Genomic DNA, 18,256 nt, shown 5'->3' with positions numbered 1-18,256 from the left:
TGTGTATTAATCACTACGAGCGAGCGAGCGAGCGAGGGAAGATCGACCGATCAACCCTCCACCACATCGACCAGTTTACGCAGTCAACCTCAGCGACCTATCTAACCTTATCAAACAAGGCTTCTCCATTCCACTTTCTGAGTAAATACTTTCCTATTTGTGTCAGAATAACATGTGAATTAAATGTACAAAGTTGATCGATAATCTGCGTTGATATTGGTGAAGGGAAACCCCTTGATAAATACGCCAGCTGGGTGCATCGAATGATTTCCCCCTCACTTCCACATTATGATAACATGAATTCATTAGAATCAGGAAGCCACCACATCCCCCCCTCCCCAAAAAAAGATAAGCTTACTTGTAACAAAGCTCTTCCTTTTGAACTTTGACATGTTTATATCCACTGTTTGGCTAATGATTGATTCGAACCTCTACATGTAACCAGAGAACAGCTCATTCCCATTGTTCTATCGAGGAGGATCACTCAGAACGGGTTCTGACACAGAATTAAACACAATCTGAGTCTTTCGACATCTCGTCATAGTCTTATCTGATGACTGAAGAGTGCAGATCACTTCCTTCAGCCGCGAATGGAATTCCAAGCAGTGATCTAAAGTTTACGTGAACCCTAGTGCCGAGTATTGTCTTGTTCTTAGTCATTTTTCTGCGTAACCCTGTCAGAAGTATCGCAGAGTTTTATTGATAATGTGTACGAGCATCTCTGGAGATCACATGCTCCTCCCCGTCACACTCCATCAGTCCTCACAACCCACTTCATTTCTTGTAAATGTCTGTCTGAGCCATAGGCAGTTTACGGTCACCACAGCTCCGCCCCTCATCCACGCTACTACCTAGATTAATCAGCCTTGTTCAGTGCAAGAACGACTGGCCTGACCTTCCTATAAGTCCCTGTCTGAATGTCATTTCAGGAATCCAGGTACACAAAGACTGTAATCTAGTAAAATACACTGTAGCTTAAACATGACCTGTCAGATTCGAAGAAAAAGGCGGGTTCCATGGGCAGGGATTAGGCGAAGATATGAATCTTGAATCTTGTTAGACATGGGTGAGGCTCAGTTTGGAAATTTCTCGCCTGTAGTCTATTTCAGCACTTTTGAGTATCATCTGAAATGTCTGGCCGTTATTTAGCGCGTGGTGTTTAGATGAAAACTAATAGCCTTACTGAAAGAAAAGTTCTTGCCTACATAGATTTTTTTTTTTTTTAGATATGTAAACCTTCATTTGAATATAATTTAAAAACCTTTTATTTAAATATAACTAGTTATTTTGGTAGCCATTCATTTGAATACACTTAGACTTTAATTGAAATGTAATAGTTTGAAACGACTCTATTTGATGACTGCCTTTTTTCTAAATCTAATAATAATAACAAAAACAGTAATCAAGCATTTCCATTCAGGTCTCCGAGTCTTTGAATCCCCCAACACATAAAGTAAAAAAAATTGAGATGGTTTAAGTTGATTACAAATACATTTATTATTTTTATAAAAAGTATTATTTTGAAATAAATCTTTCTGCATAGCAGAAATAGAACCGAAGGAACACAATATTCCCGTATAGTGTAAACATTCACAAACAATGTAAACTTTCATTGTGCAGTGTTCAAGTCTGATATTCCAGAATGTGCTACAGTATGATTCCTGCGTCCTAAAACAGAGCAGGACCACGAGGAGTCCATCAAGTATCTCCAGAATATTCCAGCAGCGCTTTAATGCAATGAGTCTGGTCTTCATAGCGGATGAGGGAAGGCATGGAGGAAGTCTTTGAGGATCGGGTGCACAGGGATGCGGTCGATGTCTTTTCCGCCGCATGTTTCGATAATCCGTCTGCGGCACAGCTGCTGCAGAGACTCCACCGGTTCTTTCCTGTAGGGCCTGACGAGACCCTTCTTCGGGGAACTGATGTAGTGCTCCAGCAGTTTGAAAAGACAGTCAAAAGATTGCTTGCTGCCAGTCAGACTGAATTTGGAATTCTTGAAGGTAATCCGGACGCTGACGGGACCGTTCTGTGCCGTGTAACTCAGTGTAAAGAAAACGTCGCTCTGACAACTGTCCCGGATCAGGAAAGTTCCCACTGGCTCCTTCTTCAGCTTCTGATGTGCTTCCTCCACAGTCATGGGACCCCAATAGAAGCCACTCTCCTCTAGCATTGAGGTGGTCTTCGCGATGGTCTTGAAGTCCCTGGCATAGTTGAAGGGCCTGAAATGTGTCTGGATAACCGCTGCCAGTTGGCTTGGCCTGGGTGTTTGGGATTGGGAGAACTTTGGGGAGGCTTCTGTCCTCGCTTGGGGTTCTTCCGTGCCTTGATTCCCTTCCACTGAACTGTGCGCCACCATCCTACAGGAAAGACCAACCAGTGTGGTCTTCCATGCCGTACCACAGGAAGATCATCTAGAGACTCATCTGTCTGTTGAAGAGCAAGTGAAGAACACCGTTAATCAGTGGCCTTTCCGAAATCGACTCCAAGTCAATCTACATGGTGTATGTTACTGACAAACGCCACACAGGGGGCAATACATTCTCTCGTTTCATGGTAACATCTGGATTCACTCATCTGACTAATCCTTCATTATCAGGGCATTAGGTGTTTAAGTGTATTTGATAAAACTTTTTCAAAAGTTTATTTCATACGTCTTTATATTTTAACATTGCTACAGTAGCAATACAAAATATCTTACAAGTTAACTTGATGCGTGTTATTATAGCTAAGCGTTGCATCACAACGTAAATAAACAAAACAAAACGCACAATTACACATTTGAATCGAAAACAGTCCGTGAAACTGTTTTAACAGTAGCCTCAAAACTAGAATCTTACCGTTTTAGCGAATGTGAACTCCAAGAGCAGTCAGTACAACTCTGCCTTTGACAAACTCTCGTCGCCGTTTCCAAAATCAGGCGTGTTTGAACTCCCATTGATTTATTCCACCGTTATATCTCGATAGAGAGCTCCTCCGCGCGAGACAGAATCTTCTGCTCGTTCTAATGTCAGAATGAACTGACAGCGCTGTGAAAGCTCTACATATAAGGCGAACAGCTCCGCCCATTTCCCGGAATCCTTTCACTCTCAGGCTTTCTCTGAAATCAACTCAGGATTTGGCCACTCCTACCTGATAGTAAAGCGTCTTCTTTCACTTCTCTTATAAAAGTTTAAGCATTTCCAAATAAAGTTCCCTTTTTTCTTCTTCGTTTTTTTAACCAAAGAATAGATACCAAGAAAAGTATCTGAATGGACAATGATCAGCTAAGGTTAATGGCCACATTAATACCCTAATGTCATCATATATCAGTATTAGTAGGCTTAGTGTGTGTGTGTGTGTGTGTGTGTGTGTGTGTGTGTGTGTGTGTGATTCAATAAGTTCATGAATCTAAGGGTTGAACATGCTCATCTTACTGTTACGGTTGTTGTGAATTATGCATGTTTGCATTTGTCCTGTTAATGTAACACTGTGTTAGAGCTGACAGATCAGTTCAGATCCGTAAAGCATTAGCCGTAAATGAAACTGAATTCTGCAGTAAATCCACATCTGCGGACCATGCAAGCATGTATCCATAAGTTTCTTATTCTTTTAAGTTTCTTACACCCCCTGAAAGAGTTTAGATTGCATGACAGCATGCATATTAAAAACACTCAGACATGCACTGCACAAAAAGTTCTGCTTATTAGACATAATTTGTGCTAAAGTTGTTACACAAAAAAAGACCGTTTAAAAGTTTTGCATGCAATTTCAGGGGATTCAAAAATCTATTGTCTGCATGAGCTTTTAATCTTCATGGCCCAGTCAATGTGATTTACATGTGAATAAGCCATACCTGAAAGCCCATTTAACAAGAAGAATGACATCAGCCTGTACAACAAAATACCTTTTAAATGAAATGAACTCTTCTGACTCTGTGATTCGTTTAAATGATATCATTGTGAAACTGAAATCCCAGTCATGCAAATTAGAGGGTGTATTTTCTTTACAATGAGATGTTTGCCTTTCAGTTACTGGTTATACTTTCGTTTCTCTTGTATTTCTCAGAAAGGCACATATTTACAGTAGGAGGACCACTAGTGGAGAATAACGTGCTTGCACTTCCACACATAAGGAAGAGAATCTAAACAAACCGGCATGTGTCAATTATCAGAGCTTTTCCCTGAAACAACCTTCTTTATCAGATTGAGCAACTGCTTGAACATGTTAGGCGCATTTTTATTCGATGACATTTTGGTGCAATGCCATCATCACCTTCATCACTATCTGTCTGGGTTCGTGTCGTCTCTAGATGCCTCCGCAGATATTTACAGTGTGTGGTGACAGGTCTATTTTTATTATTATTAATAATTTCATCACACACGCAAATGCATATTTCCAAACGCGCGCTGTGTTGTGGATGCACCCAAAAGAAATCAGTTGCATATTTTTGCACATCTGTTTCATTCACAAAGCCAGATTAATTGAAAAAAGGCCAGATTCATAAAATCTGTCTCAGTCAGCCACCTCTCTCTTAAACAGCAAAGTCACAGTACAGGAGACATCTGTAATATGCTTGCATCATTACTACATGTTAACATAATTACGTACATGAAATGATCCTTACCTTGTTCTTTCACGGCTGACATGCGTTGTTTGCTATTCAAACACATTTGCCTTTTTTATCTTCACCGCATAGCCACTCCAGGTGCTTTACGGGAAAACGAAAGTGAAAGCAGCTAGGTGCCTGGCCTGCACCCATAGTGGCTATAATTTACTATAGATGGTGCTGTTTCTCCTAAATTGAATTGCAATTGTTCGAGTCACCTAATGCTATTCGTAGAAAATGAGGAATAGGCCTACTTCTTGAGATAGGGAATCCAACAATACAATCACCTAATTCTAAAACACGTAGAAACTGTTTTGATGAGCTGAACTTCACTTTCTCATTCTTTGCCTCCTTAGGAATTTGACCTGTCCTCCCGTCACGTAAAGTTGGCTACGTTATCACAAAAGCAATGCTGTTAAGCATCAGATAAAGAAAATAAACTCTGGTCACTTTCGGTTTGAACTTTATTATTATTATTTTTAAGTCACGTGATCCAGAGGCCACATCACTGAATTCCAAACCACGTAAACAAAGTCTCGTACGGTTTGCTAGAATAGTAGCCTATGTTTAGAAAAGCTTCTTCCCTTACGTTTTTATTTTTTTATTATTATTATTATTATTTTTTGTATGAATCCATTTGTTATCGCGACCATTTTTTGCTTTGCATCAATATATTTTTCCAGTTTTATTTTATTTTTTATTTTTTTCACACAATTTACATAGCGACTTACAAATTACTAAGCAAACGTATCATCTAGGCTACTTCTAAATTTTCAGTGCTTTTTTTAATAAATAATAATAATAATAATCCTTATAAATAAATAACAAACAAAGATGATGATGAAGATGCGTGTAATGGGCATGAATCATTATGAAGTTATTGGGAATTCATGAAAACGAGACAAAAAAATCCCTCGCATTCAGAAGCGTCACGTGCGTGGCGCCAGGCTTTACAAGAAAAGCTCGTCTTTGTGCTAAAGAACTTTGTTCACTGAAGAGGCGTGTATGTAGGACACAGGTTTACTGTTACATAATCAGGAGTCAGGTTTGTGGACAGGTGCTACAGGATTAGCCTACTCTTAACTGAAATAATATAAATGTATTTTTTTAGGGAACGTTGTGGAAGTGCTTTAATCAAATGTTGAAAACTATTGTTATTCTGTATTTGAACAAGACGGAATACACATAGTGGTAGGCTACTTTGTGGCACAATTAAACAGTTTCAGTTCCCATTGACTGTATTTATTTGTCCACACAACGACAGTAAATATTTAATATTTCTCATGTTCTGCAGATGAAATATATTTATTTATTTATGTCGACTATCCCTTCAGAAATCTGCTGGCTAAGGTTAACTCTGTTGAACTGTACTGAACTAAACGTCTGATTTACACAGCTATAGGAAATAAAGGAACGGTTTTCCTGTAATTCATTTTCTCCCCAACGGATGTTTGTACCTTGATAAGCAAATAGTGATTAATCATGTGAGTATGTATGTTTTGTCTTAAAGCTTTTGTATGTCTGTATTGAATTTCGTTTTATTGCGGTTTAGCAAACTCCTCCTGTTATTCCTGTTATTCCCATTTAACCCTCTATGGTACGCATTATGTTCTAACCATGAAATATTTTTTTAAATAAGTTTTTATTACATGAAATAGCTTCACTTATACAAATCCAAAAAGATTTTGTGAAATATTTCTTTGGGCGGGTATTTAGAAAAACGTTGCCATATGGTAACAGTGTCACAATGGAAAATGGCCAAAAAAAGTAGTTTTTCTATTAAATTATGATTATCTTTTCTATTTAAATTGACATTTCTTTTAGATATTGATAGATTGTTATACTTGGAACTCGTGCAAACCAAAAGTAGGTAGGTTCCTATCGTTTAACCTTCAAAATGGTACTTAAAAGTATTATTATATTATTATATTATTATAAATAAAACAAATATTTTTGAAAGTATTTTATAAAAATTAAGTAAATGTATGGTAGCTTGGAACATGCGCTAATACCAAGTAGAACATGAAAATATAAAATACAGGTATTACGATAGGCGGCTCCCCAAAGTAAAGTGAAAAGTGAAAGTTGTGACATTTGCCAAGTTTGGTAACCCATACTTGGAATTGGTGCTCTGCATTAAAACCATCCAAGTGCACACACACACAGCAGTGAGAACACACCTGGAGCAGTGGGCAGCTATATATCCAGCGCCCGGGGAGCAAATGGGGGTTCAGTGTCTTGCTCAAGGGCACTTCAGCCATGGGTATTGAGGGTGGAAGAGAGCGCTGTTCATTCACAACCTCCCATCTACATCTCCTGCCAGCACCGAGACTCAAACTTGTGACTTTTGGGTAACTAGTCCAACACTCTGACCATTAGAGCACAGCTGCCCCTCAGTGTGGGTTTTCCCAGTCCATCCATGTGCACCCGTCTCAATCCAACTCATGTCAAATTTCATGACATCCCATGAAACTGCAAAAAGCAGTTCCTTTCAGCTGTGATGCAAAGGTACAAGTCAATTTTGCTGCACTTCATGCAGACGATCCACCTGCAGCCAGGGTATTTGCACTTCTCTTTCTTCTCCATGACAGGCCAACTCTGCACTCTTCCTATTGCCCTTTCCATAAAATATAGCTGTATTCATTTTCTGAAAAGAAGATATAATTTTGTTATTTATACATAAACAACTATACTACAATACACACTTAGAATCATTAAATAAATGTGATAATTTTATTGACGCTACTACCTATATGGCAACCTTGATATTTTCTTAATTTACAGTAAAACTTTTATAGACCAAATTGATTTATGAATTAAAATAGCTAATTTACTTAACAAAGATGTTGCAAAAAAATCCCCCTTGAGAAAAGATGTTTAGAAATTAGGTTAATAATGCAATTTCTGGAGCACTTCAACGGGTGTTTTCTGTGTGAGGTTGACCATGGGAAAATGAGTTTTGGGAGGACATTCAGTTGTCATGTGACTTAAAAACAGCACATCATTGGCTACCTTAAGGCCTACCCTTTTAATTCCCATAATGTGATAGATCGTAGTTTTTTTCAGAATAACAAGAAATGAGTATAAATTAATTGTTGCCATATGGCAACTCCGTACCATAGAGGGTTAAGTGTCATTTCAACACCCTGGATATTGAAGTTGGAGTTCATGACTCCATCATTGTTAATGCAATTCTAGCGCCATCTTCTGGAAACTATACTATGTTTACCTCTATCACATCAGTGTTGGGCTCCTTACTCCAAATGTGTAATTTATTACGCATTACTAGTTACTCCTTTTATATTATTGCTTTATGTATTACTTTCTGGCAACACTACTTCAGTCAAAGGTTATTACAAACACTCTTTTTTCATTTCTCTTTACCCATATATGATTATGCTTCATAATGTATTTTATCAAAAGAAATGGCATACGTTTGTAAGATGTTTAATCATAGTAATATCATTTATATATGGATCAAGGGAGGGGCAAGCCATGCAATGCCAGAGTAAAGCCATAACTTACACATCGGTTCTCAGAACTTTTTTTTTTGTTGTTGTCCTGACAAAATCAATACAATGTCAATATTTCCATCCGCTAAATGTAAGCTTTTTCATATTTCAAGCTTGCTTGATGCACTTATGACTTAATGTGAATTATGAAAATAAAACTAGGTATTGTTGGATGTTAAATCAGCAGAGGTTAAGGCATCTATATAACCAACGAGTTGTTTTATGGATAGTAAATGTAATATTCTAACAAAAATCTTATTAGTGATTAATTACACTACTAGGTACTGTAAAAAGTAATATTATTAGTTGCTTAAACTAGTTACTGCCCAACACTGGTTAACACTTTATTTGAGATTGTGAACAGGCAAATAATGTTGCTAATAATGACCAGTGCAGACGGATTTGGGCTGTTTTATTATATTTATTTATTTTCCAACCTACTTTTGTCAAGGATCATTAAACATTTTAGTGCAGATGGTATTATATGAAGTATAAAAAGTTCTGCATCACTTTAGAAAAGAGGTGAAAAAATAAAAAAAAGACCATTTAAATTTGCGGAGTGACTTAAATAAACGTTCATCCACATCTCGTTCATATTTGCTTCAGTTCCCTCCTGAAATTCAAGTGTTATCATGTGTGAAGCTGTTATCAGGAAAGAAAGGCTGGTTGTTTAGAGGACCCTTTTTTTGTCTTGAATGTTAAGATAGCTAACGTTTCAGTTAGGATAAGTCCCATTCAGACACATTCAGCCGTCGGCAGTTCATGTGACTCTTCTGGCTTTTAAACAAGGCAAGTTTCTTTAGCACATTTCATAATGCTAATAAGTGCTTTAAATGAAATCTTTTAAGTAATCATAACAGATGCCTAAGAAGAAAAATAAAAATAAAACCAGGGATAAGAATGGCTACATAAGATGATACAGAGCAGTCAGAAGGACTCAGCGCTCATTCAGTAAACAGATGTGTTTTTGTCTGGATTTATATGTGAAGTCTGTTGTAGTAGCCTACATCTGATCTCTTCTGGAAGCTGCTTCCTTCCAGCTGACTTGTTTTGAATGAAACCTTTGTTTTTCTAACTAACTTGGTCCTAATGATCCTAATGATTTGTTAGGTTTAGGCCTGTAAGACAAAGACTATAGCATGCAAATGAAAAATTGTGTTTAAGAACGAGATTAACACGCAATTATAATGGTTTGTAGAAAGAAAAAGAACACACTAATATGCAATGATTGTTATGAGTTATTTAATCGCCTTTGCTATACAATTGGCATATGAGCATTGAGCAATATTGATATCTTCATATAACGTATGGATGTATTCTATTTACTTCGGGGTTAAACCTGCAGGCGTGATCTAGGTCGAATCAACCAAGCGCTACTTGATTATTATTCCTGTCGGAACTGAAAATGTCCCTTGAGTTCACCCGACCGACATTCAGTGACGGACTATCAACAATACGAATGTTTAGGTCTGTCTACTTCTACGGTAAAACGGGTTTTTGTCAGTTTGGCAGGAGTCACAACCGGACTATTATCCCGGCTGCTGTTTTCTCATGATTTCATTTTTAATTTGTTGGGAGCATGCCAGCGTTGGTTATCGCACAAAGTAGAGTTAACCTGCACGGCGTCGGTTACAAGATAAGAGCAACTTCTCAGAAGTCCTTGCCCTTTAAATCACACAAGGTAACTTTGTGAGTACTTAACTAATATTTACAACATGGAGTAGCATGTCCCTGCATTTGGTAACATTAAAAGTGCGAATCAAATCGATATGAGTTTTGCCCGGAGCGTGTAGTTTCCACAGAAACGACCCGAATTCATGTTCAATTGATTTGTAAGGGGACGAGTACAGCAGATCTGTTCTCTCTGGATCTGTGGGGGCTTCTAAGCAAACTGCATGTTTGTTTTTGACTTGGCAACTCAAAACTTTCCATTATAGAAACTGTATGCATATTTACAAAAATTAATTTTTGCCTATACAGGAGTGTATCGTTTGGACTTTATAGCACACCACAATGGTGCTGAAGATCTTCTTTCCCCAGTGCTGTAACACTGCTGACAGCGGCCTGCTGGTGGGGCGCTGGATCCCGGGGCACACTTCTGCTGTGGTGCTGGCTGTCGTTCACTACCCCTTCATACCGGGACAGGTGAAGAAGTACCTGAGTGAGCTGCAGAGCCAGACTCAGGTGGAGCTGACCGTCCTGGGCTCCTGGAGTATGCCCAAAGAAGGCCAAGAAGGAATGGACAGCTTCCTAAAAGACCTGAGTACCATCTTTCCTCAGAAACGTTGGCTGCAGTTGAGCCGTGAGATTGGCAAAAGAGGCTTTACGTGTCAGGTGGTCCGAAACAATGGGATACATCTGCAGGAGCAGAAGAACGGCGATGATAAGATCATCCTCATTCATTACGATCAGAGGAAGGTGATGCTGTCCCAGCTTCACCCGGTACAGGATGTCGGCCAGAAGTCTGATGTTGAGCCCTCAGAGCTGCGCTTGGTCTTCCAGACAGTTGATCAAAGTCAGCCTCTCTTTTTCCTCGACAAATATGATGATGGGCCACTCAAGCTCACCCACTGGCAGTCTGAAGGCAGGGAGGCTAGTATTATTGCAGAGCTTCTGAAACAAGCGTCGGTCCCGCTCTGCATCTTCCTGACATGGCTGCTGTCTCTGTGGCACTGGTTGGGCAGTTTCAGGTGAGTTGATGTGTCTCGGCTTGAACCTGTTCAGTCGAGACTGAAGAGTGATGATGACAATTCATACTCGGATCTTTTGGTATTTTACAGGATTTTACATTTGAGTCCAGTGTTGTTCATCTCAAGCAAGCTGTCCACCTGTGTTCAGTTGGGATACAGAGCGGTTCATTTCAGGAATGTTTTCTCTCCGAAAAAAGCTGCTACACACATGGAATTCATGAGGTACAGAACTTGGGTCAGTGACAAACAAGAGCATCATTAATAACAAAAAGACAAAGATTTGGTTTAGAATACACGTGCCAACTTCTTAGAAATGTACTCTTTGAATTCATGTTGGTTTCATTAGGTTTTTTAAAAAAATGCTTCACTAATTTTGAGGAAAATGGTAATATTAGGACATTTGTAGCGTAACATTAATGAAAAATGTTTTCCAATGAATGTATAAAATAAGAGTTTTTACATCTCTCTTTCTCCCTTTATCTGTGTGTACTATATATATATATATATATATATATATATATATATATATATATATATATATATATATATATATATATATTACAAATTATCATGAGTTATTAATTGCTAAATATAATTACATTAAACTTCCCGCGTCATAGAAAGGTAAAAAAAAATCAGATTTTCAGACTTTTACACAGTAAATACCATATGTTACTTATTTTTAAAAACACATATTGAGACAAAGCATTGTGTTATTGATCCATGCATCATGTTGCTCTTGTGTAATTAAAAATAAATCATATTCTCACCCTTCTTTTTTTGATTCTTTGCAGAAAAGCAAACATTTTCGTGTCTTTTCTTGTGGACATAGCCCTTGGTTTGCTGCTTATCTCATGGCTTTATAGGGAGAATCGTATCAGCAAATTAGCAGATACTTTGGTTCCTGTGGCTGATGTAAGTATGACACGTATTATATCACACTTGTTGAAAAGTTTGGAATCAGTAAGATTTGCTGTTATTTTTGGAAGTCTTGTATGCTTGACAAAGCTGCATTTGTTTGTTGAAATGTTTGCATTTATTTGCTGTCAACTGTCATAATTTTATTTGCTGAATAAAAATATTAATTTCTTCTAAAACAAATAAAATGATAATCGTTTTAACCCCAAACAAAGATTTAAAGGGTAGTGTGTATATATAAATGTGTAGTCCGATGTCTATCTGACAATCTTGTGTTCTCTGGCAGCGTGTGGCTAAAGAGCTGCAGGAGCTGTTAGAATGGCTGATGGGAGCTCCTGCTGGACTGAAGATGAACAGAGCTCTTGACCAGGTCCTGGGGAGATTCTTTCTCTACCACATTCATCTGTGGATCAGTAAGTAGTTCTCAGTTCTCATAGTGGTACATTTACATGAAGTCATTTAGCAGACACTTTTATCCAAAGCGACTTACAAATGATGGCAATGGAAGCAATCAAAAACAACAATGCATGTGCTATAATAAGTCTCAGTTAGATTAATGTTGTACATGTAGCAAGGTTTTTTTATTATATAATAATAAAAAGCTAGTGTTAGAGGCCCTTTTTGCTTTTTGTTAATTGTATAGTAAATAGAAAGAAAATGAATAGAATATAAAAAAAGTAGAGAAACTAGTGTAAGTTTTTTATATATATATATATATATATATATATATATATATATATATATAAAAGCAAGCCGTTATAGTCCAAGTCTAAAAGAGGCAAGGTTATTATTATTTTTATTTTTTTTTATTATGTTTGCTCAACTAATCTTTCTCAAACTATTATGACTAGCCTAAAATAAAATCTATAGATATAAAACAGTTCAAGCATTTAACAATGTTTAAATGTTAAACCTAGATAAATGTGTGCTATATCCAATAGTGCAGAGACGCTTTGCAGGACATGGCTGTGCCAGTGCAATAATTGTTTTTCAGTGGATACGCCGTCATTTTTTTTTATTTTTTATATATAGGTAAGAGTAATCATTCGCAACTGCTTAAGTAGGGTCTACTTTTATTTGTGTGTACTCACAATATCAACAAAACGTTGTGATTTTATAAAATAAAGAAAACAAAAATGATGTGCTTTCTGCCATCTCGTCTTTAACAGGAGTACAAAAATGAACTGAAGCTCAGCAAAAACATGCCTCATAGATATGATAAACATCTATAGAAAAATTTAAATGACTACTTAATGAAATAAAACAAATCGAAAACAAAAACTCTTTCATTATAATCATAATATGTAAAGATGCACTTCTCTCTAAAGGCACCTCTGTGGATCGGCAACTTCGTCCTTGCGACACAGACTCAGAAAACACTAGTTTATTAGTAAATATAATTCAGATATCTCCTTACTATTTCTCTGTCACATTTATGGTAATTACTTTTACTGTTTTTTTGCGACTGGCTTAAGCCTATTACATGTACATTTGACACCATGCACCATACTGCTGCTGGTTGGATAGTAAACACTGTCGAGCCACTCTTGACAGTCAGGGTAGCACGCTCTCGTGTTGTTTTGACCAGCGCTGCAATTATTTATTTTCATCACTAACTGATGGATGTCTAAACTAAAAAAATAGACAGGAAGCCTACGAGGCCCGGCCTGTGTCTGAACTATGACGTGAAAATGCAGGGCTCTAAGAACAAGAGCTTGAAGAAGGAGTTGTGAAGCATGTTTCGAAAGAAAGGGCCTGATCTTCTTGATATTAAATAAAGCAAATCTGCAGGACCCTGACAGTTTTAGCAATGTGGTCTGAGAAAGTCAGCTGATCATCTATCATAACTCCAAGGTTTCTGGCTGTTTTTGAAGGAGTTATGATTGATTTGTGATGTGATGTGTTCTGGATGGTGAAATTGTGATGAAACAATGGTAGAACCACAAGCAGTTCTGTCTTGGCAAGGTTGAGTTGATGGTCCTTAATCCAGCAAGAACTGTCTGTTAGACAAGCTGAGATGTGAGCAGCTATCATCGGATCTTTAGGATGGAATGAGAGGTGGAGTTAATTGTCATCAGCGTAGCAGTGATATGATAAGCCATGTTTCTGAATGACAGAGCCTAGTGATGCCATGAATACAGAAGAGAAATGGTCCAAAACCTAAGCCCTGAGGAACCCCAGTAGTTAGATGTTGTGACACATTATCTCTCCAAGATACCTTGAAGGACCTAGAGGTAAGTCTCAAACCATTGGAGTGCGGTTCCTGAGATGCCCTTTGCCAATAGGTTTGAGGGAGGATCTGGAGGTTAAACGCCAAAGCAGCGGACAGATCCAGTAAGATAAGTATTGTAAAGTCGAAAATTTCCACTTTTGCCAGTCTTTGGGCTTCTGAGAGCAAGGCAATCTTGGTTCAATGTCAACTGAGACTGGTTGCTGTCAAGGAGGTTGTTCTGTGTGAGAAAGGCAGAGACTTGGTTGAACAGCACATTCAAGTGTTTTTGCAATGAAAGGAAGAAGGGAAACCGGTCTGTAGTTCTCTGAAAGAGATGGGTTAAGGGTTATTTCTTAGTAATACAAGCCTGTCTAAATGCTGAGGGAAAAGCACCTGTGTGAAGGAATGTGTTGATGAGTGAGTGCAGGCACAACTGCAGGGGAAATGGTTTGAAAGAGTTGAGATGGAATAGGATCAAGCGGACGAGTATTAGGATGATTAAAAAAGGATGAGTTTAGAGACTTCTTCCTCAGAGAGTGAAGAGAAGGATGTGAAATGAGTGTATGTTCGCTGGTAAGATGTGCTTAATGATTAGTGTCCCATGCTTATTGAATGACTCGCATCTGTGTTTTGTGATTGTGTCTGCAGGTTACATCCACCTGATGTCTCCTTTCATTGAGAGGATCCTGTGGTATGTTGGACTCTCAGCCTGCTTGGGATTGACCTTTGCTCTTTCCGTATTGTCTGACATCGTGGCCCTCCTCACTTTCCACATCTACTGTTTTTATGTGTACGGGGCAAGGTGAGATTTGGTTTTGTTGCAACTTACTGTCATCTTTGTGCATTTCCAGTAGAGGGCAATATCAACTTTTATATCTGCGCCTCTTAAAGGGATAGTTCATCCAGAAATAAATATTATGTACTCATTCACTTTGTCATTCTAAACCTGTATGACTTTCTGTTTTCACAACATGTCCAATGTCCAGGCTGCTTTTTAACGTATTATACAAGTGGATAGGAATCATGGACCACCAAGGTCACTGTTCCCTTTCATTGCTTGAAATAAAAGTGATTTTTATGTTCTATTCTAGAAAGAACATTACACAGGTTGGGAAAGACATGAGAGAACATAAACCATGACAGAAATTTAGGTGTACTATCTCTTTAAGATTCTATCTCAGATTTTTCTGGGCACTTACTTGTCATTTATATTTAGAGTCTTGCATCTTTTGTTTACATATTAACCTTGACACAAAATTCCAGGGACTTTAATCTTTTCTGAGAACTGCAGTACAGTTTATTTGTTTTGTGAAGTGTACTTTCCCATCTCTGCTGTCAGACTCTACTGTCTGAAGATCTATGGTCTCTCCGCCCTGTGGCGGCTCTTCAGGGGAAAGAAATGGAATGTATTGAGGCAGAGGGTTGACTCGTGCTCCTATGACCTGGACCAGGTACATGTCCTACACAACTGCCATCTATTAAGCACATCCCTACAGAACACATCTCACACTGCTCTGTTTCCTTTGCAGTTGTTCATTGGCACTTTGCTCTTTACGATTCTGCTGTTCCTGCTTCCCACCACTGCCTTGTATTACCTCGTCTTTACTCTGGTGAGTCTAGTTTCACACTTTTTCCATCTCAACAGTTTTTTTAATGTTACATCGGTCCAGAAGTCAGCTACATTTCTTTGCCTTCTAGATGTGACCCTAGACCACAAAACCAGTCATAAGGGTCATTTTAAAAGTAGAAAGCTGAGTAAAAGAAAGCTGGAAGCTGAATAAATAAGCTTTTCATTCATGTATGGTTTGTTAGGACAAGACAAAATAGAGCTGAGGTACAACTATTTGAATATCTGGAATCGGAGGGTCCAGAAAATCTAAATATTTATAAAATCGCTTTTAAAGTTGTCCAAAGCAATGCATGTTACTAATAAAAAAATAAGTTTTTATATATTTAAGGTAGGAAATTTATAAAATATCTTCATGGAACATAATCTTTACTTGATATCATAATGATTTTTGGCATAAAATATTTTTTTTTTACCCATACAATGTATTGTTGCCTATTGCTACAAATATACCTGTGCTACGTATGACTGGTTTTGTTTTTATTTTATTTTTTGGGGGGAATTATGAATTTGGTCATTATGAAAATTATTAAATCATTATATGGTCATTATCATGTTTTAGCTATTGACACTTGATGATTTTATTGCTTGCAATGGCCTATTTAGTACTGTTCAAAGGTTGAGGGTAGGTGTGAAATTTTTTATTTATTAGTTACGTATATAATATAGTTAAGTCTTTTATACTTACCATCACTGCATATATTGGATCAAAAATGCCATAAAAATAGGAATATTGTAAAATATTATTCAATTGTACATAACTGTTTTCTAATGTAATATAATTTTAACATGTAATATATTCACGTGATAGCAAAGCTGAATTTTCAGCATTCATTAAAGTTTCAAATAATCCTTTAGAAATCATTTCTAATATGCTGATCTGCAATAAACGTTTCTTATTATTGATGTTGAAAAGAGTTGTGTTGTTTAATACTGTTGTTTAAGTCATAATGCTGTTTTTTTTTTTTTTTTTTTTTTTTTTTTTTTTTAGAATAAAATAAAATAAATATTTGAATATATTTTGCTAACATAAGTATGTTGTTTCTGTGTTTCTAGCTGCGGCTGGTGGTGGTGCTGTTTCAGGGAGTGATTCATCTTAGTGTGGACTTCATCAACTCCTTGCCCCTGTTTGCCATCGGCCTACGGATCTGCAGACCATACAGACTGGCAGGTGAGCCATAATCTTTCACACAGTGAAATCAATCAAAAAACCTCATGCATCTTTTTACTTTCTGATGATAGAGATGAAACTCTGAGCATTCTTCCAGGCCATGTACTGCAGTCATATACTGACCTCCTGTGAAAACCGCTTGCTTAATTATGTGTTTATACAACTGATTAGTACTTTACCCATCTCTTTGTATTCCAGAGGGCGTTAAATTCAATGTGATTTGTCAGGAGCCAGGAACTCCTCTTCACCTGATGATGGAGGTAGGTTGATTGTTGCTAAAACAGCTCATCGTCCCATGGTTTATTTATGTTTGGGTTTCATTTGTGGTTTGGGTTTGACCTGTTGATTTTGTGGGTTGGATGTGAGGGTTATTGACTAGCTTTGTTTGGCTCACTGTAGAGTGCAAACACTGGACATCCTTTACTTGTCTCTGTACCAGATGAGCAAACATGAATGAAAAATGTATTTTCTTTTCTCCAACTTCAGATCAACCCACTGAAATGCAGCTCTGTACTGCAGTGTTACCGGACGCCCACTTATAGCTGTAACCCTAAGGATTCCTGGGCCGCGTTGTGCAAGAAGCTGTTTGTAGGAGAACTCATTTACCCCTGGAAGCAGAAGACTGACAAGACTGACAAGACTGACTAACTCTGGGCACTGGGAGAAAGTTGCTCTATTGGAGTCCAGTGACGCTCAAAATAGTCTTAGTTAAATAGTCTTACTTAGGTTTTTAACAGAAGTAGATATTCTTTCATTTGTAGATTAAAATCATGATCTTTCCTTTTCTAAACACTTTGATTTAAACTGATTTTTATTTTTGTATTTATTTTAAAGCTACTTTTTATAACACTGAAGATTATTACATCCAGTATATTAAAACATTGATATTTAAAAACTTGTTGCTCATTCACAGCCATAATTGAATGAAGATCACTTGAAGCGGAGTTGACACTGTTGACATCTCCTCAGTTTTTTTTTTTGCTGTCTCTCACGATGCGCAGATAGAAAGAGAATGACTGGTAAAAGTAAGCTATAAAATGTTAGACAGTTATGAGTCTAATCTATCTGATTAATGTGTACTGACTCTGAATGTTGAATGTAATACAGATTAGTGTCAATCAGTTGACCATGAACCACTTGTTATGCCAGTGTTGCCAAATTGTTGTTTTGTAGCTATTATTATTATTTATGTTAATGATTTATAAAATCAAGATCTTTATAAATGCAGTTGATCATAATGTTAATATATATTTGTGCTGTTCATTTTCAAAATCTAAATGTACCTCAATAAAGTTAGTTTAATATCTTTTTGTAGACTGCAGTGTCATTGTGCATCTTAGATCATGTGTTTCATGTTTGGACTTGAAATGGTTGCTATTTAAAGTTTACCCATTTTCGGAGACGTGCTAGTGTATAACCAGTCTTGCATCTTTTGTTTGGGAGAACAGCCGGTGAAGAATGTGCTCTGGACTGAGAGCACAACACAGAAATAATGGACTTCTGACTATTCGATGCAAATCCAAAACACAAGAAAAACTTCT

At 37.4% G+C, this 18,256-nt stretch overlaps 2 protein-coding genes across 5 annotated transcripts; one reads left to right on the top strand and one right to left on the bottom strand.

The window, feature by feature from the left end:
* Positions 1–1,210: 1,210 nt before the first annotated feature.
* LOC113046966 (suppressor of cytokine signaling 1-like) lies at positions 1,211–4,695 on the bottom strand. Of its 2 annotated transcripts, none has more exons than XM_026208142.1 (2): positions 4,604–4,695; positions 1,211–2,427 (listed from the first exon to the last, which is right to left on the bottom strand). In XM_026208142.1, exon 2 carries the CDS (start codon positions 2,354–2,356, stop codon positions 1,751–1,753), a length of 606 nt encoding a protein of 201 aa, XP_026063927.1. In that variant the 5' UTR covers positions 2,357–2,427; positions 4,604–4,695; the 3' UTR covers positions 1,211–1,750. The 2 variants fall into 2 exon arrangements, with proteins under 2 accessions (XP_026063927.1, XP_026063926.1); XM_026208141.1 differs by lacking the exon at positions 4,604–4,695 and adding an exon at positions 2,838–3,310.
* Positions 4,696–8,751: 4,056 nt separating this feature from the next.
* Positions 8,752–18,029, top strand: LOC113046965 (phosphatidylinositol N-acetylglucosaminyltransferase subunit Q-like). 3 transcript variants are annotated; one of them, XM_026208139.1, is made up of 11 exons: positions 8,752–8,886; positions 10,078–10,787; positions 10,878–11,009; positions 11,582–11,702; positions 11,992–12,118; positions 14,566–14,719; positions 15,257–15,368; positions 15,447–15,527; positions 16,601–16,715; positions 16,914–16,975; positions 17,202–18,029. In XM_026208139.1, the coding sequence occupies exons 2-11, from the start codon at positions 10,111–10,113 to the stop codon at positions 17,361–17,363; spliced, it is 1,743 nt and encodes a 580-aa protein (XP_026063924.1). In that variant the 5' UTR covers positions 8,752–8,886; positions 10,078–10,110; the 3' UTR covers positions 17,364–18,029. The 3 variants fall into 3 exon arrangements, with proteins under 3 accessions (XP_026063924.1, XP_026063923.1, XP_026063925.1); XM_026208138.1 differs by lacking the exon at positions 8,752–8,886 and adding an exon at positions 9,509–9,778; XM_026208140.1 differs by lacking the exon at positions 8,752–8,886 and adding an exon at positions 9,509–9,786.
* The last annotated feature ends 227 nt before the right edge of the window (positions 18,030–18,256 follow it).

The sequence above is a fragment of the Carassius auratus genome, chromosome 28 (assembly GCF_003368295.1).
Source record: "Carassius auratus strain Wakin chromosome 28, ASM336829v1, whole genome shotgun sequence".
NCBI classification, from domain to species: domain Eukaryota; kingdom Metazoa; phylum Chordata; class Actinopteri; order Cypriniformes; family Cyprinidae; genus Carassius; species Carassius auratus.
This window is presented reverse-complemented; position numbering and strand designations above follow the sequence as displayed.

Bases quoted from the DNA above. Each gene is read 5' to 3' on its own strand.
- LOC113046966 (XM_026208142.1), bottom strand. From the start codon at position 2,356: ATGGTGGCGCACAGTTCAGTGGAAGGGAATCAAGGCACGGAAGAACCC.
- LOC113046965 (XM_026208139.1), top strand. From the start codon at position 10,111: ATGGTGCTGAAGATCTTCTTTCCCCAGTGCTGTAACACTGCTGACAGC. The intron at 15,369-15,446 runs GTACATGTCCTA...TTTCCTTTGCAG, and splicing joins GCTCCTATGACCTGGACCAG to TTGTTCATTGGCACTTTGCT. The intron at 16,976-17,201 runs GTAGGTTGATTG...CTCCAACTTCAG, and splicing joins CTCTTCACCTGATGATGGAG to ATCAACCCACTGAAATGCAG.